The following is a 25,061-nucleotide window of genomic DNA, read 5'->3' as shown; positions in this document are numbered from 1 at the left end:
CTGAGGGATACAACCAAGTGAAGTTATCTCCAGCAGAGGGCACAACTACCTTTCTTCTGTGGATAGGAAGGTAATTGTTATTTTCCTAGTGTTCCCAGCTCTTCACACGGCCATGCTGTCAAAACAATTTAGTTTTATCAGGTTATGTTGCTCCCCTCAGATAGCTGATAAGTTTTTAGAAATATTTCTCTTGAGGTCAGTTATTATGGAGGGCATGGTGAGCTAGCTGAAGTGTATGAATACGTACGTATCATTGCTAATAATTAAACCAGGACTGAGAGAACCATGTGCAAATATGAAGGTAAAATTTTTCACCTTGATGTGTGCTTTGGCTTTGTTGAGCAAACCAAGTGTTGTGTGCCTGGTGCAGTCTGGTCCTAATGGAATCAGAACTTTTAAGCGTTCTAAACACAGGCGCAGATGAGCTCGTCTAAGAAAGACAAAAAAAAAGTTAAATAAATCAGCACAGCTTGGATATTACACTAGAAACATCCCCAAACCTATTTTCAGGAAAACAATAATTGCACATTATTCAGCCTATAACCATCTTACTACACCCCTAATTCTTCTGTTTCAAAGTAGCTGCAAGTACAGGCATGCTTGTTTTCTGGTCTCTGCCATTTCTGTTGTACTCTTCAAATACCAGTCACTTCAGATTATTATCCCCAATGATTATCTCTGTCAGAGACTGCTTACTTTTCAGCCCACCCTATAAACTGTCTCAACTGTATAAATATTGAGGTGGGAAAGTATACTAGGGCACTTGTATTTGGTTTGATTGCCTAAAACCACAAGCTAAAGTACGGGTTTTCACCCAGAGGGTATAAAATGCTCACAAATTTCAATTTCATCCCTCCCACCTTTTACCTACCTACACACACACACACACACACACACACACACACACACACACCTCTCTACGACTATAGCTGTCCTACAGGGTGACGTGCTATTATATATTAGGTTGAACCATATGAAATTTGATATTCAACCATTTCTTACTTAAAAAAAACGGCAATTTCATATGATTTAACCCAATAGAAACAGCAAAACCTTGTGACTGGCTAGGATAGGGTTAGACAGAATATATGGCCCTGTGGTCAACTGCAGCCACTGAAACAACAACCTATAAAATAGTCCCCTGCTTCCTAATATCTAAGTGTACCAACTCATTAGCTTTTCATTTTTATTTCTCTCCCTCTCCCTCTCTCACCACCCCCTCCATTTTCCTGCAAAAGAAAAAAAAAAAATTTGACAAAATCCTTTACTAAAAATCACAGCATTCTCTAATCCATCCATCCTGTGGGAAATTTTAAAGTTGGAAGAAATTTCTGCTGGAAATGCTAGTAGAGAGCAGCACCTCATGGATTTACCTTCCCTCTGACCCCAAGGAATTATGATCTTTATGATCAGAGTGAATTCTGTATACATAATTCCATCCTACAACAAAACTAATCCACATCTTTTGTCCTGCGCTTCACAAGGCATGACATATCTCAACAGTTAACATGTCTGAAAAGAAAATCCGCAAAGGTGTTTATAGGCTACTCCTAACTTCTCAAAAGAGCTAAAAATTGTACTTTCAGCAACGGTCTCTAAATCTGCACCAAGAACAAAACATGTCTTCCATTTTCTCCTCAAAGAGGGCCAAAATGGTTTTCCTAGCTCACCTATGAAACTATGCTTTAAGTCGTAATACACAAGAAATAATGTCATGTGAAATTCTCAAATGTTAACAGTTTGAAAGAGGGGTAGGAGAAGGCTTGATAAGCAACCAGTTACGTCACTGACAAGCAAGGATGGTTAAGGGTAGTAAGGTCAGGGGTTTGTCTGATGAACTGTCAAGATTCTTCTAGCACCCACTAGCCCAGCAATAGTTAAAGGTCCATTAGTATTTACATGGCAAATCTCTTCATTGAGTTCAATAACTAAGTTCTAACAATTGGCTCCAGGCTGAAACCTGACTTACCTGGGGTTTGAACAAAAGAATGTTTTTTTAATTTTCTCTAAATTTCAGGTATATCAATGGATTCCCTTTAATGAGATTTAACAATTTTAAAGTCACCCTCTCAGATTCATACATACATCCTTTAGCAAAATTTTCATTTTCAACTGGGAAATCTCATAGGTGAGGAATCTCACAGGATCACACAATGCTCTTGCTGGGTAGACTGGAAGAAGGAAAACACACACACATACACACACAGTAAAAACTGCCTTGAAATTCTTCATCAGGATTATTGCGGCATATGCCTCACAACTATATTCATATGATGTGACTAGAGGGTAGAGAGAGAGAATAGCAGTTCTCTTGCTAATAATTAAAGTCTCCCAAAGGGGTTCTGAATTCAGTTACCTAAAAAGTTAACAAAGCAACTAGTAAAAGTTAACCAGCAGCACAACTTGAAGGATGTAATCAATGCCACTGAATTGTACATGTAGAAATTACTGAATCGGTCTATGTTCTGCTGTGTGTGTTTTCAATATCAACAAAAAATAAATTTTTTTTTAAAAAAGTCAACAAGCTCGTTGCCACAAGAATAGCCTGTCACTTTTATTCAAATTACTTAAAACCAGAAATTCAGTATATATAGGAAATATCTTTTACTTTTTGGTTTAAGAAAATGATTCCCTACTATAGTTTCAGGTCAAGGGAAAAAATGGGTAGGTCAATTTTCTATTAACCTAGGCTGCAATCAACTAACATAATATTAAAATAACTATGTTTTCTTTTTTAATCAGTCATTAAAGCTGTGTTTTGTATATTTGTTACATGACTTTTGTGTAGCCAGCACTGTTTCAGACACTTGCTTGAGCAGGAATAGTAAAAAAGAAACAGTTTATAATCTAGACTACAGAATAAACAATATTTTGTTCCATTTGTTTCGTACTGAAATGAGTCATACAGATATCAAAGGCAACAAAATCTTAATAAAAGTAGAGACTGTAATGAGAAGAGGTAGACTTGTAAAAGAGGCTAAGATTTAACTTTGTACTAAATGAAAAAGCAAGAGTTTTCCAGGTAATCAAAAGAAGAGTAAAGGACCCAAATTTGTAAGTTGGGATCAAGTTTAAACCTAAAACTAAAAATACCTTAGTTTCTTTCATTCAAGAGAAAACAACTGAGTTGGAATTCTATAAGGAAATACCAGCCAAATTCAGCAATCTGGAGGACTGGAATAGCACTGTCAAATCAGGAGTTACTGAAGCCAAAGGAGTCAAGGTTTAAATAATACTTAAATCAACAGAGAAGGCAGAATGCCCTCCAAAATATTTTTTAGTAGCCACTTCAGTCAAATAATTATAAATTCTCCAAGATACAGCTTACACCCAGAAAACATACCCTGAGACATCATGTCTCACAAAGGCCAAAGATGCCATTCTACTTGTTTGGTAAATACAAGTCCTCAAAAATAGGTATTAGTGTGAAGGATGAGTGGTGAATGATGTCCTCAGCTTCCCTGTGAGGAGAGATGAACTTGTGGGAACTAATATCATTTCCTCCAGTTTTTGTATTTGTAAGTGGATCAGGCATTTGGAGAGCAGAATAACAAAGGGTCAATGGCAGTTGAAGGACAGCAGCTGACCAAGGGGGAGCCACACTTTTCAGTCACCATCCAAATACTGCACACAGTTTTCCACGTGTGCTTATGTGCCACTTAGGTAAAGGCACCCTTCCAAGAGCAACGTATATCTGACTCTAAATTATAAAGAGTTGAATTAGAAAAGCCATTCACATGGAGGAGCAAGTTTTTTCTCTCCAGCAAATTAATGAAACAAGAACTGTATAGCAAAATTCTTCTTCCCTTACAATGGGGTTGCTCTCCACCCTTTCCCCCATAATCTCCCTGTTGGTAACCAGACTGCAAGCTTAACCACCAACGACCTAGAAAGGCCTATCTTTTGATGCCATCTGGTCCTTTCTTTGCTTTCTTTCATTCCCATGTGACTGGTGGCTCAGGAGCCTCCTGTATGGGGTTGCCAAATCATGGGCTGTAAGATTTGGGGGGAAGGGAAAGAGAACAGCAGACAGAAGAAAAAGGCTTGGTTTCGTTTGAAAATCCTTATGGATTGAGAAAAATTTAGAAGTATCATATAAGGATGTTTTTCTAGTCTCCAAGGAGTGGAGCAGCTGACATAGAGAATAAGGATTCATGAGCAGAATGGTCTTATACCTCTAATCAAAGTAGGGAAGGAAGACTCAATAAAGTGGAGGCTGCTGTTCTAGATATTCTAATGAACACTAAACAGCCAGCAGAAAAAACCTGATGTAAAATTTATGGAACTAGGCTTGATGGAAAATGAGAAAAAAAATTAGCCCCCTGATTAAAACATGTACTTAATTTTTCACAACACGTGGACAGCTCAATAAAATCTATAAAGCTGAAATCTTTCCTAATTTAGCCTGAGTGACAGTAAAGAAAAATTAGGATTAGGCACTGCAGCAGGAGGTGCCTGTGAGAAAACTGGAGTCTCCCTGCTGAGAGGGAGGGGACTAGAGAATGGAGATATACTCAAGTACTTTTATTTTCAAAGACGCTTGAGGTCTATTTAAAAATGAGATTAAAAATGGGTTTTACCCAGGGGGAAGGACAATTCCCAGTCTCTAACCCTGCTAGAGAAGGGTCCTGTCAAGGCAACCCCTTGTGGGAAAAGCAACAATTAGAGTCTGTCTGGCTTTTACTTTGGTAGATTGGGATCATTTTTCCCTGAAGGAACCGATGCTGCTTTTGATTTCAAACCTTGTAAACAATACTGCCAAACTGAAGCATCACAGAACATGAGGGGAAATTATTTTGCTATAAAATGGCCCCTCCCAATACCTGTGATATTTTAAAGCACAGGTATATCAACCACAAGCACACAGTGTTGACAGGGGAAGCATTCCCTTTCAGAAAAGAAATGCAGGTTATCATACGATGATGTTTTTCAAGCTGTCTCTGGAAACTCTAGTCCCCCTGCCCAACAACAATAAGAAATCTAACCCTGGCACAGCCCCACAAACCACCCATTGGCTGATGCCGTTAGAGGCCCAGTCCTTCTTTGGAACTTGCTTGTCTTTCATTCCTCCACTACAGGACACCAAGACTTTGCCAAGGAACTAAATCAAAATGGAAAACAAGTCAAGTGATGGGGACAGAGCCTGTATTTTCCTCTCTGCTAAATGTTACGCAATGGATCGCGAGTCCTCCCTTGAGCCACGTTCTTCAAAGCTGCAGTGGCTTGTGGCCAGGTTTCCCAACTCCCCACACACACTTGCACATGACAGCAGCCAGGGGCTTATCCTACACTTTTTAAATACCAAAGTTTCTCTGAAATTTAATGCTGAGAATCTTCTGAAAATCTCCAAACTTAAAAAACAAAACAAAAAACCTCTGCCTGCCTCCTTTTCTTACAAAAAATGACTTTACAAACCCAGAGATATCAAGGATGAGGTCCACAGACATCGCTGCTCATGAATTTGTATTTATAAAAACATGATTATATTCTGTTGTTCAGCTCATTCTGTTTGTGAATAAGAAAACGAAACAAGCTATTCCCATAAAATGGCATTTGGTAATTACAGGTTTCACCTACAACTTACATATTATCTAATTGACAGGAAATAAACAGACAATTAACTCCTAGGTAGTAACTTGGCAAGTATCATTTCCCTAGCGTCAGACCTGATTGTGGTAGTCATGGGGCTCAGTGACAACAGAAATAAAAACTTAGGGGAATAGCGGGCACCCTCCTACTCTGCTCGCTTTTCAAAAAGCATCTGCTTTCACTTAATATTCCTCTTAATTCATCTGGTATCTTGTAAAATAACCAAACAGGAATATCAATAGGTGTTAAAAGTTATAAATTATATAAGTTACTCTACTGCGACACACTGTCAGCCTTAAAAAAAACCCAAACCCACTGTTGTAGATTCAATTCCAACTCATGGCAACCCCACGTGGTACAGAGTAGAACTGCCCCATGTAGGGTTTTCTTGGCTGTAATCTTTATGGAAGCAGATCACCAGACCTTTCTTCCAAGGCATCTCTAGCTGGGTTTGAACCACCAACCTTTAGGTTAGTAGTTGAGCGCTTAACCATTTGCACCACCCAAGGACTCCTGGCACTATATAGGGCTCATCTATATAGAAATAAGAATTAAAATTTGGAAGGTTGAGATACACGTTCCTCACTCTTGGAAGACTTAAAAAACACTTTATTCCTATAAAATTTAAGTAGTTCTTAGGGTAGGGTACGCACACCCATGGGGTAGTCAGCACTGAGCCAGAGGGTTAAACATGGTCTGCCATCCAGAGGTCACTGATTTTCATTAAAGATTTGGAAGAAAAACACTATATAAAAACAAGCACAGCCAATGCAAAATGTACTTTTAAGAGAAAAGAAGACTTCAGATAAATCTCACGTGTACTGACAGCTACATTATTTTGTAACTACATTCCAGGACCTCCAGGAATCTATGTTCAAACTGCTATAGGTCACTATTAGTTTTGGACTTCAGAACATCATTTCTGAATCATGGCTGGTATTATGTCTTTCAAAGGTTTAGGGAGACAGAGAAACAGGGGTAGAGAAAACGGAGCGATGAGAGAGGTTCATTGCCTTGATTACTCGATAAATTAATGACGACAAAATAGTAGCCTATTCTTTCTCCAACTGTACATTTCAGAGATATCAAGAGGATGAAGTGCCAACTCAGTAAACAACAATCATCATGAGTAACAGTGAGCCGTGCCCTAGTATGCCACTGACACAGATGCTGTAAAGACTTTAAAAAGATGCCAGTAGTAATCTCTACCTGTTTGAAGATTCTATAATCTGGCCCTCTGCCTACCACTTTTTCAGCCTCACTTCCCATTACTCATAGCCTTGTTCCTGTCATACCAAACCTCCTCCACAAACCAAATACGCTTTTCCACTTGTTCATCTCTCTACCTGAATGCCCTTCTATCCAATAACTACCTGCTGAGCATCCAACTTATTTTTCAAACAAATATTCCATAGCCAAAATGCTGTCTCTTCTGTGAGGTCTTCCTTTCCATACCCCTTTCCGCAGATAATTAACACTTGAGTTTTACACTGATAACACTGTTTTTAATTATCTTCTAGATAAGACTGAATCCATACTTTTAGTCATTTCAGGTCTTCCAGTACTAAACAGAATGACTGGCACACAGTGAGGGGGAGGAGGGATGTAACATAATTTCTAGTGGATATTTCTGGGACTCTCCCAACTCACCAGAGTTGAGGAAACAATCAATACTGGGACTCCCAAAGAGTATAATCAGATCCCAGGCCAACATTCACAAGAGATCTGCTTAGGAATGCCAGAACTCTAAACACCTGTTTTTTTGTGCAGGTGTGGTCACCACTGAATGTTAGGGTGAGCCCCACCAAAAATGACTACGTGTAGAGTAAACAACAGAGTCTCAACCCCTTAATTAGAGCCAATATCTCTTTTAATAGTGAGACAGAGGTTTGAAGAACTGCAGCCATTCCAACAGAATAGCTGTCAAATTACTTACAGTGATGAGGGACTAAAACAACAGTGTCAAATGAAATTCACAGACAATTTTTTAAAATCTTTTTTATTTTTAAAATCAATTTCAACTTCCTGGTCTTTTTAACACGCCTCCTAGCAAGTGGAAAATTTGACTGATTTAAGTTCGCCTCCTGTTTCAGCTGTTGTTTAAGAAATAGTGATAATAACAAGTGTTATGGCAGGAAGATAATTACTAAGGAGAAAATAGAACAGAAACAGCTAAGAAAACTTACGTATGAGAGGAAAGTCTAAAAAGAAATTTTCCAAAATGCAAGGGAGACAAAAATTAAATGAACAGTTTTTATCCTATCTAATAACATGAGAAACTAGTGTCTACACAGCTTTACAAGACTGCAGAACTGATCAGTTGAAGCTTATAGCACAGAATACATAAATTATTTTTTTTATTGTCTTGCATTCATCTCTAAGGAAGACTTGACTTTTGACAGTCTCATTTAAAACAAAATAATTAAAATCATGTACCAGAGGCATGTGTTCTTCACTGGGACTCCCAACAAGAAAGCCAATCTCCAAAGTGGTTTAACAAAAACTGCTCACTTGACATCCATGCTGTGCTAAATTTAGCTTCCATGCATACACTCCCTCCCTTATCTGTTTATGAGAATTTGGTAAAAAAAAAAAAAAAAAAAAAACCTGATCATTCATTTACTATATTTCTTCTTAGGTCACACAAGAACTTTCTGTATTCTAAGTTCCAAAGTCTGGGAAATAGGGCTACATCACTGGAGAAAACAGTGGCAATTTGTTCTAAATACAAAATAGCTTATTTTCCTTTGGCAACTCTCCAGGGGTTTGGGTGGAGGGAAAAGGATACTCCTCTCTGGAGAGATCGGGCTCTATCTCCTGAACCTGGCCTACTATCAAAATTTAGTTGTGGGTGGGAGGCAACTTTTTTTTAAATTATTTATCTTTCACGTCAATTTGGAAACTCATTAAAGACTTTTGCCTTATTAACAGTTTTTCTACTCTTCGGCCTTTTGTTGGTGTTCATCACTATTCTGGCAGCCCCCGTTGGCTGATTTAATGGTACCAAGGGGCTGAGAAGTGTTGCTGTCCAAAAGAAAAAGCATTCTCTCACAGGGACAGGGAAAGCAATCTGCAATCACAACAGTAGCTACTTGTTAATTTTCTATTTGAAACACAGTGATGTCAATAGTATTGTACCCTGCCAGCTACCATGGGGTAAAGCACATTTTGAAACCAAAACAAACTTCCAACGTGCTGGCAAGTTAGATTTCAGAAACAGTGATAACACTCTGTAAGGCACTGCCCTAGTTTTATATACAAAATGCACACAAGCGTCAGTCTATCTGTCCATAAAAAATTTAAGTCTAATCCTCACAGGTCCATTCCTACTCCCAACCCAGTGCAACTGTTTAACATACGCAAATTATAGTCCAGATGACAGCAGGATATGAAGATATATTGTTACTGATCTCTAATAAAGTGGTGATCCTACACAGGACAAACAGCACACTCTTAAGAATACTCTGTAACGTAACTGTTCATCTAGAAGTATAAAATGAAAATAGCATAACCTCTTTAAAAAAAAAAAAGGCCCTGCTAATAAGATGTGATTACTGTAACAGCTCATTTTAAATGGTAACCAAAAGGTAGGCAGTTCAAATCCACCAGCCACTCCCTGGAAACCCTGTGAGGCAGTTCTTCTCTGTCCTATGGGGTTGCTATGAGTTGGAATTGACTCGACTGGCAACGAGTTTGGTGTTTCGGTTTGTTTACCTCGTAGGAAACACACCTTTTTATTAAATGGAGCACTCTGGCCTAAAAATCAACACTTTCCTGGAAAGTGAATACTCCCAATTCGTACTGAATGTGAGTAACCTAAAACAAGGAGCTAAATGATTAAAAGTGGTAACCATGTTTATCACTGGCAAACGGCAAAATGGTTTGGCACTGCTGAACATTTTGTCAATTCAGTCAAGCCAGCCAGGGATTATTTTTATAAGTCTGATTTTAGCACAATTTTCCAAAAATCAAAATGTACTTTTTTTTGGAGGGGGTGGTAAACTTGGAACAGGAAAAGGGTAACAAATAGCAACTGCTGGCCAAGGTCTTTTTTTTAAGAACCTTAAGGCATCATCAAGTATTTGGAACTTTTAGAAAAATTAAGATTCACAGAATTTTAAATATACCAGTCCTGATCATGACAGAGAATGTTTTAGTATATCTTTTTATTTCTAAATTACCTAACTGCTCTGATCTTTCTCTTTCATTATACTGTATCACATTTTTTTCTGACCACAAAGGATCCAACTGAAGAGTAGTAGTTTTTGAGTTAACTTTTAGAGGCAGCCTAGCATAGTGCCTAGCACCAATCCTGAGCATGCTCTCCCCTGATAAGGCAGGATTTTTTCAGTGTTGTATTAGGGCACTGACAGTTGAGTACTTTCAGGCAGGCAGAAAGTGAACATGCCTTAAGAATGATTTTACTTTTTTAAATCCTTCTGAAAAGGAAAAGGTGTTATACCGATTAACAACAATTACAGTACTCTCCTAAAAGGCAAACTTGTATCAAATAAAAGACTGGGTTCAAATTATGACTAGAATGCAACATTATAATTTGTGACTTGCTTCTATTTATATTTCTCCAAACCTTAGTTTGACTCTCATCTAGATAAGCCCAGGAAAAGATTAAATGAGAGAAGAACCTGAGATCTAGTATTTATTTTATATGATAGCAGCTTCAACTCAACATCATTGCAGTTTTCTGTCTAAGAAGGAATGCTACACAAATGCCACTGCACTTTGATTTCACCAATAGCTCAGAAGAGCAGCCCTGAAAAACCTATACACTTCCATGGATTCAGGAAGAAGGAAGAGGCGGGCTGAGGAAATATATCACAGTTTGTTACCACTGCCAGTCAAAATTCTAACTGTTCATCAGGGCAGGCTATGTGGCTCTCTTGCCTAAAATATCTCAACAAGAAAGAAGAACATAAAAACTATTGCTCCAGCCAAAGAAGGTGGAAGAGTTTAGAGGATAAGTTTGCCCATCTTGGCTACATTTCCTTTCAGATATTACATGATCAAAGTCCTGAAACATCTTTAAGGATCATCAACATCTCTCATTGAGGGGAACAAAAGATACATATTAAAGACCCTTGGAAATTATAAAAAATAAAACTCAACACTTACTCAGTATTTTCTTCTAAAAGTACTTTCCAAACTTTGCAAGCCAGCAGACCCATGCTTCCTCCTTCATCTGATCCAATACAGACAGCACTAAATTCCAACTGCTTTCAAGGGAGTTCCAAGAGTCCAGTATTACCAAATCGCTCTTTAGGAAAAGCTTCCTCCATTACAAAAATAGCAGTCTTGCAAAGTCGTTCAGCTCTATCTAAATTGTGTTATGTTTACAAATGTTTTAACTGCAAAGATGAAATTTCCTATTGAAAACAACCTTATTTAGAAGAGTGTGATTTTTTTTACAGCTATGCCAAATACAAGCTGTTCTGCCGTTCTGTAAAGAGATAATTATGAATCAAGCTGGAATAAAGTGAATCAAGATAGAAAAACCACACAGAATTACAACCCTAGAGAAAAATGCCATTATTGGCCACACCAATGATCCAGATGCCAAAGAGTACACTGTTGTCAGTGACACCAAGGGAAAGCTCAGGGGAAACTGATGGTTGTCCTTCATGACAATAACCTATACATTACAGAAACATGTCCCGAACAACTTCTTACTAAAGTCCAAGAGGAATATTTTATCAAAGAACTGATCTAAAAATGGTCTGATTTTATTTTCATTTTTCACTAGGGTAACAAAATCCCTATGGAGCCCTAGTAGCCTGGGTTAGAGCTTGGCTGCTAGCCAAAAGGTCAGCAGTTCAAATCCACCAGCCACTCCTTAGAAACCTTATGGAGCAGTTCTACTCTGTCCTATAGGGTCTCTATGAGTTTGAATCGACTCAACGGCAACATGTATTATACAGTTACCACTCACTATGTAAAGTAGGGCTGTCCTTTAAAAAAAAAAATTATAAAAATCCTTTTAAGCTTCAAAGGGGTACACTCCCTAATTATAGTCATCATGATTCTGGGGAACAATTCTAAGTGCACCCTTTCTTAATTTCCAGATTTCTCCCTTATTCTAACTTAGCCATTGTATTTCTAGATTAGAAAGCCCATATCTTTCTCATTTAATTTTACAGGACCAGCTTTGCTCTAATTACAAGTATTGGAAAATATTCTGTAGAAAATCGATTTTTTTGTAATGGCTTAAAATCCTATTAAAATCAGTTTTTTAGACAAACTTAAAAAGACAGAATGGTGAAATGAGTTCCTTTATGTGGCCTTTAGCCTTGGTTCTTTGGAAAAACACCTTGAGAGATTTTTCCCCTAAACCCTGAGGATTTACCTTTGCCCTAGTTCTTTGAAGAAGCAACTTGGGGGTGGGGCTGGGGGTAGGACTCCCAGGTTGTTTTCTACCCCAGAGGGTTTGTTAACTTTTGTCCAGGTTGACTGACACTTTCTGGGTAAGCTGTAAACAACTTGATGGTTTGATACTTTTTGGCTAGCCCTGGGCTGCAGTCTGCCCTGTGATTGGTCTATTTTATGCACCTTGCAGGGACTGGTCAGTTTACCATGCAAATTGGGTGACTCGCAGCCCCCTGAGGGGATTGGTCAGTCCCTGCTGGGAGGGCCATGCCTTGAAATTGACAAGGAGCCTGCTTATATGAACAGCCAATCCCATAAAGGTTTTTTAGAGGTGAGATGAGAGAGACGAAGCAGAGAGAGAAGAGGTGAGGAACCTCCTAAAAGAGCTGTAACACAGGTCAAGAACCGTAACGCTAAAGATGGCAAGGAGTCCAGAAGGGGCCCTGTGGCAAAGCTGACAGTGACAGGCCCGAAAGGGCCCTGTGGCAGAGTCAGCAGTGATGGCAGAAAGTTGCTGCTAGCAAAGCAGCCAAGGGAGCTGAGTAAGCTGCTACACTGGCTATGAGATGGGCCAGTTAGCAGTGGAGAAGCTGAAGGCAGGGAGGCCTGCATGGCCAACAGCGGACGTGGGCCAAAAGGAGGCTAACATGGCCAATAGAAGGGCCTGCTGGCATGGCTAGGAGGAGGCCTGCATGACCTCAGGGGTGTGCCTGGCCAAGAGGAGGGCCTGCCTGCTAGCAAGGCTGAGAAGGGCCTGGGAAAGCTGCCCCGACTGGAAGCTGTCCTGCAGCAAAGAAGGGGGAGAGATATGTTCTCCACCTTGGGGGAGCCTTCCAGATCTTGCTGACATGCTTCCTGATCCTGATCCCAAGTTATAGCCTGTTACCTCCAAGGTGATCCTGATCCCAAGTGGTAGCCCGTTACTTCCTTAATAAACCACTTAACTGTAAGTATGGACTGTGAGTTCTATGTGGCCACTGCAAATTATTGAACCCAGCAGAGTAGAGTGTGCCATGGGATGGAAATGCCTGGTGTCAGAAATGGTGAAGAAGTTGGAGGGTGGATGGAGGTATGTCTGACTTCCACCTTATAGGAACCAGCTTTGTGCTCATCCTGATTTTTACTATCCCTCAGGAATTTAGACTAGTTCTGACCCTAGACTACAACAGGCTATGGACTGAAATTTTTAACAAATCAATAAGCTAGAGTTGATGTATTAGAACAGGCAGAAAGTTTAAAAAGGCACAGGATTTCCCATGGAAACATCTTGTTTGGGGTTATCTGTTAAAGGATAAATTGAGAAGTACACAGATGAAATATAAGGTACACAGGGAAAGACATAATCTTAAAAGTTACTATGCTCTTCATCATATAGAGCTTACTGGAATAAAATTAACATCTTCAGCACTATTCCAAAACAGCACAGCATTCAAGAGATTCTGGAGGGCTAAAGAAACTGGCTTTCAGTTATCCTCATTTACCCAGAACTACAGAAGATTTCTCTGTCCCAGTTGAAACTTTTGTTTTTTTTCGTAAGATACTTGGGCATTCACTAACATTGCCACTACAAAAAGAGGGAAAACTGTAACAGACACTGTCATGGTTTAAATTATGTCCCCCCCAAAATGTATCAATTTGGCTGGGCCATTTTGTGATTGTAATTTTATGTTAAAGAGAATTAGGGTGGGATTGTAACACCACCCTTATCCAGGTCACATCCCTGATCCAATGTAAAGGGAGTTTCCCTGGGGTGTGGCCTGCACTAACTTTTATCTCCCAAGAGATAAAAGGAAAGAGAAGCAAGCATAGAGTTAGGGACCTCATACCACTGTGAAAGAAGCACCGGAAGGCAGAGCGCGTCCTTTGGACCCTAGGTTCCTGAGCAGAGAAGCTCCTAGTCCGGGGGAAGACTGATGACAACAAGGACCTTCCTCCAGAGACGACACAGAGAGTAAGCCTTCCCCTGGAGATGACGCCCTGAATTTGGACTTCTAGCCTACTTTACTGTGAAGAAATAAATTTCTCTTTGTTAAAGCCATCCACTTATGGTATTTCTGTTGGAGCAGCACTAGATGACTAAGACAGACACCCCTTTAAAGTTAAAACATGGCTACTAAAAATGATACTGTATTATAACTATATTAGAGACATACCAGGAAAGCAACTATACATTTTTTAAAAAATATTTTATTGTGCTTCAGGTGAAAGTTTACAGAGCAGAATAGTTTCCCATGCAACAATCTGTACACAGAATGTTCCAAGACATTGGTCGCAGTGCCCTCAATGTGTCAGCACCCTCCTTATTTCCACCCTGGGTTCCCCATTACCTTTTGTCTGGTTTTCCTACCCCTTCTTGCCTTCTCATCTTTGCTTTTGGGTAGATTTTGCCCTTTTGGTCTCATTTAATTAATTGCTCTAAGGTGTTCATTCCTCTCGGGTCTTATTGTTTATTTTGTAGGCCTATTTTTCTCGTTTTTTTAAAAATCTTCTGTTTGGCTGGAAGGTGGTCTCCAGAAATGGCTTCAGTTCCATGTTAGAAGGTGTCCTGGGGCCACAGTCTCAGGAGTTCCTCCAGTCTCTTATCAGACCAGTAAGTCTAGTCTTTTTTAGGTATTTGATTTTTGTTCTGTTTTTCTCCCACTTTGCCCGGGGCCCTGTATGTGATCCAGGTCAGAGTGGTCAGTAGCCAGGCACCATCTAGTTTTTCTGGTCTTGGGTCATGTAAGTTGTGGTTCATGTGGTCCACTAGTTCTTTAGACTAATTATTTCCTTGAATCTTCAGTTTTTTCCATTCTCCTTTACTTCAGCTGGGATGAGAACAACTACAGATTTAGGGAATAAGAAAGCCCTATCATATTTGGAATCCACTCGACGGCAAGAGGTTTGGTTTGGGTTTGGTATTACATTCTCTAAATGTATTCCCAGGCCTCTATCTATCTTATCCATACTAAATAGCTGAAAGTTCACCTTCACCCAAGTGGCAAAACTGTAATTATTAAAAGACAGAACAAAACACTTCATATGCAGCATTACTCCTGAAAGCCTTTTCAAACATACTGAAAACATGATAAAAACCAATTCTGGCAAACTCCTAGACAGGCCCATGTCACAGTAATAATCATACGTAACTAAGTTGTTCGTACTAGCTTCAGCCCATGATAACCACCTGCTATAAGATTTCCTTAACTCCCATCTGGGACACATACAACTTAGCACTTAATTATATATTGCTTATAGGGGTTTATAATAATATCTTTTGTCTTCTTCCTACTTAGACTATAAGCTCTCAAGTATGGGGCCCAGGACTTCTACTTTTATCCTATCCTCAAAACCTAGCACATGGTCAATGATAATTAAGTGCTTGTCACTTGATCTGTAATTATCTTTAGGAGTCCTTTGTCAGTGCCAGGAACTTAAAGCCACTTCAAATGAACTCCTATTTTCACCAAAGATTTCAAATCAGAAAACATGATCTTAGGGTTAATGGTAAATAAGACTATCAACAGACATTAGCATAGACATCTGACTGTTACCCATTACTTATAAGTCATCCTAGATTGATGTTCAAAGGAAGTTCAAAACAAGCGCTAAACCTTCAAGGATCATGTGATCAAGAAAATTTGAAACAAACCCTAAACCTAAATTTTCAACATATTTCCTAGTTACTGCAACTAAAAATGCAAAGGGTGGGGGAGGGGAAAGAAGCCAAACTATACTTTAGTGGAAACAGTAACACTGCTGTTAAAATATGAATAAGTCATAACTACTGTTTATTCCTAACTATTTCTGTTGAACCTGTACTAGCAACCAACCCCTATGTACTAAAGTACTGACAAAACTCTATAAAAAATGTTGAGGCCTTTGATTAACCTTCACTTGCCAAGAACGGTGGGAGCCATTTTGGTAACTGTAGCTGCCTCGTTCCCAGAACATGCGTATGTTTGAACTTCAGCTTTTCCATGCCCAAACTAAAAAATCCTAGATAAAAATAGAATACAGTTCTGTATGACATTTCCAAAAAATTTTCTCCTTTAGAGGGCCACCATTTGAAAAGTTTTCTTTTTAAATTAAAGCATTAACCTAAAAAAAAAGTCTTCGCACTAATATTTTTAAAAAAACATTTGATTCTATTCAAATATTACTAAATTAAGCATTCTGACTAAAATTTTAAAATAAAAGGAATTTTACTGTAGCAAATTCTAAGGCTAATTAAAATTTCTGAAAATAATAGGAAAATGCCTATTAACTTTATCATGAGTAAATTAATATACATAAAAAATCTTTATCTGTATGAAAATAAAGAACTTACGATCTCCAGAATAGTAAAACAAAAAATCAACCACTAATATCTTTCTTTCCAAGCATAGCAGATCAGAATGTGCTAAACATAATTATTTTTTTTAAAGTTCTAATAAAATGTTTAACAGAGCAAGAGCAAGTTTCAATATACCATATTTAAAATTCACTAGTAGTTACACATCCCTTCCTATTTAATAAACTCGTTATCTCCATTTTAATTACCTGATATCTTTCAAACTCATAACCGCTTTTTGCATAAAGCAAAAAAACACTATCTCTATGTATTGATAGATAGATAAAAGTTGTTTTTAATTCTGGCAATAAGAGTGGTTCCAGATGAACATATATAAGAGCATCAATTGGCCATTTCAATAATAATCTCCTTGGCTAGCAGCATTTATGGGAATTCACAGCATCCTATGATGTTTTCCTAAAGCTTTTAATTCTAAATTAAAGAGTAACATTAGCCTTCCAAAAAAAATTTAAGTCTTCCCAACACCTTGCCCAAGAACACTGTTACAACTGATCATGCAAACTACCATGACAGACTCTAAGCGTTTAATTCTACTTTTAACAATGTCAAATTATACAGCTATCAAAGTTTCAAAAAACTTAGAAGCAAAACAGCATTAATACAACTGCAGATGAACATCATAAAGAAGTGTCTATATTTCCAAAATCCAAACCAAACCCCACTGCCACCAAGTCAATTCCAACTCAAAGCGACCACACAGGGTTTCCAAGGCTGTAAATCTTTACAGAAGCAGACTGCCACACCTTTCTTCCACAGTGCCCCTGGTGGTTTCGAACAGCTGACCTTAAGGTTAGCAGTCTATTGCTTTACCCACTGTGCCACCAGGGCTCCTTATATCTCAAAAAGCAAGCTGAAATTTAATAAGAGGTTAATATCAAGTTATAAAGCTATGTAGACAGAACAGGGTGATAACACATCAAGGGCAAGACACTTGTATAAATTCCAAACATTTTGAGGAAATGTTTTCACAACAGAAGAGATCTGTCACAACTTCTATGCTATTTATAGTAAAGCTTTAAGTCACAACTGAGCTTCTTGGTCTGCTGTACAAATTCACATACAGAAAGAAATGTACTTTCATCTGTAAAACCATCACGCTCAAGAGGCACTTTCTCATGGTACAACTTTAGCAGAGGTTACTTTATGAAGCACAATCACCACATATTTTTTAAGTGGGTCATATTAGCTAGAACATCCCATGGAGAACAAACTGTTTTCTCTGAAGCAGGAGTGGAGAACAAAACTATTTTCTTTGGAAAAGAAAGATATTTGCAGGGTAGCAAGTATCTCTCCGTGTGCCTTCCTAAAATATGTTCTATTCTAAAGTGGCAGGTTTCACCAAAAGATAAATAAATAAAAGCATAGCTATTTATTTGACTTAGCATTCAGCCTTTTTCTCTTACTCTAACAAAAGCCTGCTACAGAAATGGGCATTACTAATGCACTGAGCACCTGTTATGTACAAGGCATTGTGTCAGATACAAAAATGAGCACGGAATATATATGATCTAGAAAGGGAGCGTCAATGAAAAAGAGGAAGACCCTCAACGAGATGGACTGACACTGTGGCTGCAACAATGGGCTCAAACATAGCAACAAATGTTAGGATGGTGCAGGATATGGCAGTGTTTTCGTTCTGTTGTACAAAGGGTCACTATGAGTTGTAACTGACTTGACGGCACCTAACAACAATAACAGAAAGTGAAGAAATCACAGCATAAAAGAGTAAAATTAAAATTCATGTAAGTGGCACAAACACTGACTATTAGTTGGGAGGATCGGTCCCTTAGTTCAAAAACTAGATCTGAGACTAAACAGTATGATTGGGTACTTGGAATCTCAGAATTTTTTTGAACTACAAGAGATCTTAAAGATAATTAAATTTTACCACCTAATTTTAGAGAAACTAAAAGCCTTGTCTGTACACTAGAATCTGATTTTTGATGACTCCTAGTTTTGTGCTTTTCCCTCACAGTCTGCTGGGGCAGCGGTAAATTAAAAAAAAAAAAAAAAGAGTTTAAACAGTCACTGTGATAAATGCTATAGCGAGACAAGAAATAAGAATGGCCAATCTATAAGAAGGTTGCAACTAAATAAAAGACAGAATAAACTTCTAGTGGACCCAGTCAGCACAGCACTGATTTCCAGCAACCCTTAGCAACTCTGGAAGGGGAAAAAAGTAAACAATGGAGATATCCCAAAACTAGGAGTGGGTTTGGCAGATTATCAAAGCAGTGAAGACGTCATTGAAAAGCTACTTATTGTCTGAACGGTAAGGAAGAAAGATTCCAACATAGTGACCGGCAGCTACTTCAGATTATTTATAGACAAGTATTTTAAATACGCTAAGCCTTCCTTCCTTGAAGTTTTGTGTTTAACAGCACTGCTTTTGACTGCTGGTATGACACACCTCATCTAGTGATCACTGGGGCCTACTGAAGTGATTGATGTCATCTGTGTTGAACTCCAGGTACTCTTTGACAATTTGGCTCCTAACCCATGTTTAGTACTAAAATCTGCCTTTCTCCAAAATAACAGCAAAACAAGAAAGTCATTTACTTATGAGTTCATTAAGTTTCAAATTTTCTTGAATTAGAAGATACGAATATAAAATATGTCATGTGTTTGTCCCATTGCTAAATTATTTTCCAAGCAAATTTGTCTTGAAGAACTAGTATTCTAGGCATTTAGATTACCTTTAATTTTTTACTATTAAAAATAACTCCACAATGAACACCTTATTTAAAGCACATTCAACACATGTGTGGGTATTTCTGTTGGACAACTTCCTAAAAGTGGATCTGCTGAGTCAAAGGTTTTCCACATTTTACATATTGATAAGCATTTCCAAATTGTTCTCCAAAGAGGATGTATGTATTGTACTCTTCTGGCATTATGCATTTTCTTAATAAACAGGAACAAAAAGTTAAAAAAAAAAAAAACTGGTTAGAAAGTAGTCAGATTAGGAAATTCTGATCTCATTACTGAAACCTTATTTAAACCTGTGGTTTTTCACAAATGATACCCATGGGACTTTCGATTGATGTTATTCACTAGAATAGGTAGAAAAAGATAAGCAAGTACAAAATAATTATCCTCTTTCCCGAAACAGCTAAAATACATCAAAAGAATCTGAACCTCTTCAATTTTAAAAGATAAATGTAGGATACTAAAGAAGTCTCTCATCTAATAAAAAGATAGATTTCTTACCGATATACCTCTTGGCAGGCTCTTTAACTACCAAACTTTGCAACAAAAAAGAAATTTCTTGAAAATATTAGTTTAAGAAAAAATATTTTAATTGTACTTATATCTCCATATTTATCAGAACATTTATACTGCACTGAGTCCTTATTATACAGCAAAAGAATTGAGCAAAATAGCATATTACCCTGAAGTCTACAATAATTCTGCTACTGTATGATTATTATGAGCATCAATACTAAAGAAACAGTTTTGTGAATCAAACATATTCCTCAAAACTGCATATAAAAGAAAGTTCTGTATATTGCATCATCTAAAATGTATCAGGAAAATCTACTAATTAAGCCATTATTATTTTAAAAAAATCACAAACTCATAGTTTGAAAGTATTTTCTTAAACAAGTTACAGCTTTACTGAATAAACAACTGCCATCACTTGAATAAAAAACTACACACTTTAACCATAATATTCACCATGTCAATCAATTATTTAAAGTCTGACTTAATGATTTGTTTATTTCTACACCTACTTTTAGAATCTGAGTTTCAAGTTATAATATTTCTGGGTTGCTTTTAAGGCCTAATGATCTCATCTCTCCCCATGTATCAGTTGTAGAATTGATTTAAACTTAGCAATCGGATAGCTGAAGTACTGAGAACACTTGGTTTCTAGAATGCAATTCTTGTCTCTGAGTTAGCCTCTGTCACCTTGCAGTATATGTAGCCTGGGTCAGGGAGTAGAAATCTCAGCCTTAATGAGCTATTTCTGACAAAGGTCAATATAGAAACTGTGAATCTATCTAGGCACAACTGCAATGACTTCATTGCACAGGCTGCATTTTAGATGTGTAATTTTATCCTGGCTACGTTTCGTCTATTAACTATAAATTTTATTTCCAAGACGCACCCATTACTTCATCTCTATCTCATATAACCTTTAATTCTAACTCTAACAGGTGCCTATCTCTGCACTCTGATGGCTATTTTCGGGTTGTCCACAGTTTTCAACATTCCTACTCCCATAAAAGTACAGTTAAAATATTCACTTACATTCATACAAAAAGAAATGTATCAATTACATGTCTCTCTTACAAATGATGAGGTTTCTCTTCATACTGTTGATAATGTTAACTTCCATATTATCTGGTTCTGTTACTGTTGTTAGGTGCCACCGAGTCAGTTCCAACTTGTAGCAACCCTATAGGACAGAGTAGAACTGCCCCGTAGAGTTTCCAAGGAGTGGCTCGTGGATTTGAACTGCTTGATCTTTTGGTTAGCGGCTGAGCTCTTAACCACTATGCCACCAGGGCTCATATCTGGTTCTACAGCTTCATAAATAGTCACATTCTATTAAATGAGTGTCCTCTAGTTTCTAAGCATTTTTTAGTGTTCTATATTTACCCTTTAAACTCAGTACTGTAACTGAACTCCTAAGTACAAAGATATAATTATCTTCTTCAAGTCTTTTACGTCAATTAAAAATAAAGGAGTCAGTTTTCTACCCTTAGACTTAAAAAGGGAGTAGCCATCATTTTTAGTTGCCAAATCAGAAAACTCCACCAGTAGTTATCTGCTGATCACTGCACAATGTTTCTCCCTTCCCCCCTCAAGTGTACTTTTTAATTTTGTTAAGGCGTAACAAAATACAATCAAGTTATATACTTTATTATACCTTAGGTGGAACTGATAAAATTACTGCATTCTTTCAGTTTCTGGTCTTAATTTTACTAGATTTCATTGTTAATTAGAGGCTTTTAAAAACCCTTAAGCATATCTTTTTTATATTTTATATACAGCCCAATCTTTCCCCATTCTCAGATACTCATACCACATAAGGTACTACGCACTACATAATAAATTGTAAACTTATCTGTGGTTAATTAGCACATGTCTTGTTGTTGTTGTTAGGTGCTGTCAAGTCAGTTCCGACTCAGAGCAACCCTATGTACAACAGAACGAAAGACGGCCCGGTCCTGCATCACCCTCGCAATTGTTGCTGTTTCAGCCCATTGTTGCATCCACTGGTTCAATCCATCTTCTTAAGGGTCTTCCTCTTTTTCGTTGACCCTCTACTTTACAAAGCCTGATGTCCTTCTCCAGGAACTGATCCCTTCTGATAACATGTCCAAAGTATGTGAGACAAAGTCTCCCCATCTTTACTTCTAAAGAGCATTCTGGCTGTACTTCTTCCGAGAAAGATTTGTTCATTCTTCTGAAAGTCCATGGTATATTCAATATTCTTCACCAACACCATAACTCTAAGGCGTCAATTCTTCTTCAGTGTTCTGTATTTATTGTCCAGCTTTCACATGCACATGAGGCGACTGAAAATACCATGGCTTGGGTCAGGTGCACTTTAGTCCTCAAAGTGACATCTTTAACATTTTAAAAAGGTCTTTTACAGCAGATTTGCTCAATACAATATGTCATTTGATTTCTTGGCTGCTGCTTTCAAGGGCGTTAACTGTGGATTCAAATAAAATAAAATCCTTGACAACTTCAATATTTTCTGTTTATCATGATGTTTATTAGTCTAGATGTGAGGATTTTTGTTTTATGTTGAGGTGCAATTTATACTGAAGGCTGTGGTCTTTGACCTTCACCAGTAAGTGCTTCAAGTCCTCTTCACTTTCAGCAAGCAAGGTTGTGTCATCTGTATAATGCAGGTTGTTAATGAGTCTTCCTCCAGTCCTGATGCCATGTTCTTCATATAGTCCAGCTTCTTGGATTATTTGCTCAGTGTACAGATTAATTATGGCAAAAGGATACAACCCTGACTGTAAACTTACACAATATCCCTTTGTTCTGTTTAAACGACTGCCTCTTGGTCTACGTACAGGTTCCTCATGAGCACAATTTAGTGTTCTGGAATTCCCATTCTTCGCAATGTTATCCATAATTTGTTATGATCCACACAGTCAAATGTCTTTGCATAGTCAATAAAACACAGGTAAACATCTTCCTGGTATTCTCTGCTTTCAGCCAGGATCCATCTGGTATCAGCTATGATATCCCTGGTTCTGCATCCTCTTCTGAATCCGGCTTGAATTTCTGGCAGTTCCCTGTCGATACACTGCTACAGCCGCTTGTAAATGATCTTCAGCAAAATTTCACTTGCATGTGATATTAATGATACTGTTAGGTAATTTCTGCATTCGGCTGGATCACCTTTCTTGGGAATAGGCATAAATATGGACCTCTTCCAGTTGGTTGGCCAGGTATCTGTCTTCCAAATTTCCTGGCATAGACGAGTGAGCACTTCCAGCGCTGCATCCATTTGTTGAGACATCTCAGTTGGTATTCTGTCAGTTCCTGGAGCCTTGTTTTTCGCCAGTGCCTTCAGGGCAGCTTGGACTTCTTCCTTCAGTATCATGGGTTCCTGATCATATGCTACCTCCTGAAATGGCTGAACGTCAACCAATTGTTTTTGGTATAGTGACTCTGTGTATTCCTTCCAACTTCTTTTGATGCTTCCTGGGTTGTTTAATATTTTCCCTGTAGAATCTTTCAGTATTGCAACTCGAGGCTTGAGTTTTTTCTTCAGTTCTTTCAGCTTGAGAAATGCTGAGTGTGTTCTTCCCTTTTGGTTTTCTATCTCCAGGTCTTTGCACATGTCATTATAATACTTTACTTTGTCTTCTCGAGCCACCCTTTGAAATCTTCTGTTCAGCTCTTTTACATCATCATTTCTTCCTTTTGTTTTAGCAACTCGACGTTCAAGAGCAAGTTTCAGAGTCTCTTCTGACATCCATTTTGGGTCTTTCCTTTCTTTCCTGTTTTTTAATGACCTCTTGCTTTCTTCATGTGTGATGTTCTTGATGTCATTTTACAACTTGTCTGGTGTTGGGTCATTAGTGTTCAGTGCGTCAAATTGATTCTTGAGATGGTCTCTAAATTCAGGTGGCTATCCTCACCTCTCATGGACTTGTTCTAATTTTCTTCAGCTTCAACTTGAACTTGCATATGAGCAATTGATGGTCTGTTCCGCAGTCAGCCCCCGGTCTTATTCTGACTGATGATATTGAGCGTCTCCATCATCTCTTTCCACAGATGTTGTCAATTTGATTCCTGTGTATTCCATCCGGTAAGCTGCACTTATATAGTCGCCATTTATGTTGTTGAAAAGAAGGTATCTGCAATGAATAGGCTGTTTGTCTTGCAAAATTTTATCATGCGATCTCCGGCGTTGTTTCTATCAACAAGGCCATATTTTCCAACTACTGATGCTTTTTCTTCGTTTCCAACTTTCGCATTCCAGTCACCAGTAATTATCAATGCATCTTGATTGCCTGTTTGATCAATTTCAGACTGCAGAAGTTGGTAAAAATCTGCAATCTCTTCATTTTTGGTCTTAGTGGTTGGTACATAAATTTGAATAATAGTCTATTAACTGCTCTTCCGTATAGGCATATGGATATTATCCTATCATGACAGTGTCATGCTCCAGAATAGATCCTGAAATGTTCTTTTTGATGATGAATGCAACGCCTTTCCTCTTCAACTTTGTCATTCCCGGCGTAGCAGACCATATGACTGTCCAATTCAAAATGGCCAAACCCATTCCATTTCAGCTCACTAATGTCTAGGATATAGATCTTTATGTTTGTTCCATTTCATTTTTGACAACTTTCAATTTTCCTAGATTCATACTTCATACATTCTACGTTCTGATTACTAATGGATGTGTGCAGCTGTTTCTTCTTATCTTAAAAATCCTTAAATATACCCTTTTTATATGCTACATAGAGCCCAATTTTTCCCCATTATCAGATACCCATACCACGTAAGGTACTAACCAAAAAAAACCAAATCCAATGCCATCAAGTCGATTCCGACTCATAACAACCCTATAGGACAGAGTAGAACTGCCCCACAGGGTTTCAGAGGAGCAGCTGGTGGATTCTAACTGCTGACCTTTTGGTTAGTAGCCAAACGCTTAAACCACTGAACCACAAGGGCCCCACTGATTTGATATTGATATTTACTACATATGAAAAAGAAAATACATTAAAAATTTAATAGGTCATCTTTGGAACTAATTTACATATAATAACTCTTAAGTTAACCCAGTTATTTGTTTCCGTTTTCCAACAATTTATTGTACTTGCAGGTCAAAATAAACTAGAAACTTATCTGTGGTTAATTAATACATCTTAAGTAATTGTAAAGTGTTAAGTCATTCTTATAGTGCCATCAACTAATGATGACATCGGTACTTTTTAAGTGCCAAACTGCATGGTCCCCATAAATGGTGACCGGTATGGTGAACAGATGAACAGATGAACACACATTAGGCTTAAGAGAGAAAAAAACTACTGGTCATCAATTACACACGATTTTCATTGATAATAAATTGTTAGAAATAGAAACAAACAACTGGGTTAGCTTAAGTGTTATTATATATAAACTGTCTCAAAAATGACTTAATAAATTTTTTAATGTATTTTCTTATTCATCTGTAGTAAATATCAATATCAAATCAGTCTGCAGAAAAAAAAAAGGGGTACTTTAAGAACAAATAAACCATCTCAATGTCACTTATACTTCTTTACCACCA

General features: G+C 37.9%; 1 protein-coding gene across 4 annotated transcripts in view; it reads right to left on the bottom strand.

The window, feature by feature from the left end:
* The window catches only part of MXI1 (MAX interactor 1, dimerization protein), a 97,552-nt gene that overhangs the window by 9,807 nt on the left and 62,684 nt on the right, over positions 1 to 25,061 (bottom strand). For all 4 annotated transcript variants that reach the window (XM_004374837.3, XM_023729925.1, XM_004374838.2 and 1 more), the window contains one exon: positions 316 to 430. In XM_004374837.3, coding sequence (XP_004374894.1) covers positions 316 to 430 — 115 coding nt within the window. The remainder of the gene's footprint in view (positions 1 to 315; positions 431 to 25,061) is intronic.

Source organism: Trichechus manatus, unplaced genomic scaffold (assembly GCF_000243295.1).
Source record: "Trichechus manatus latirostris isolate Lorelei unplaced genomic scaffold, TriManLat1.0 scaffold00031, whole genome shotgun sequence".
NCBI classification, from domain to species: domain Eukaryota; kingdom Metazoa; phylum Chordata; class Mammalia; order Sirenia; family Trichechidae; genus Trichechus; species Trichechus manatus.
Note: the sequence above shows the minus strand (reverse complement) of the source record. Positions and strands in the feature narration are given on the sequence as shown.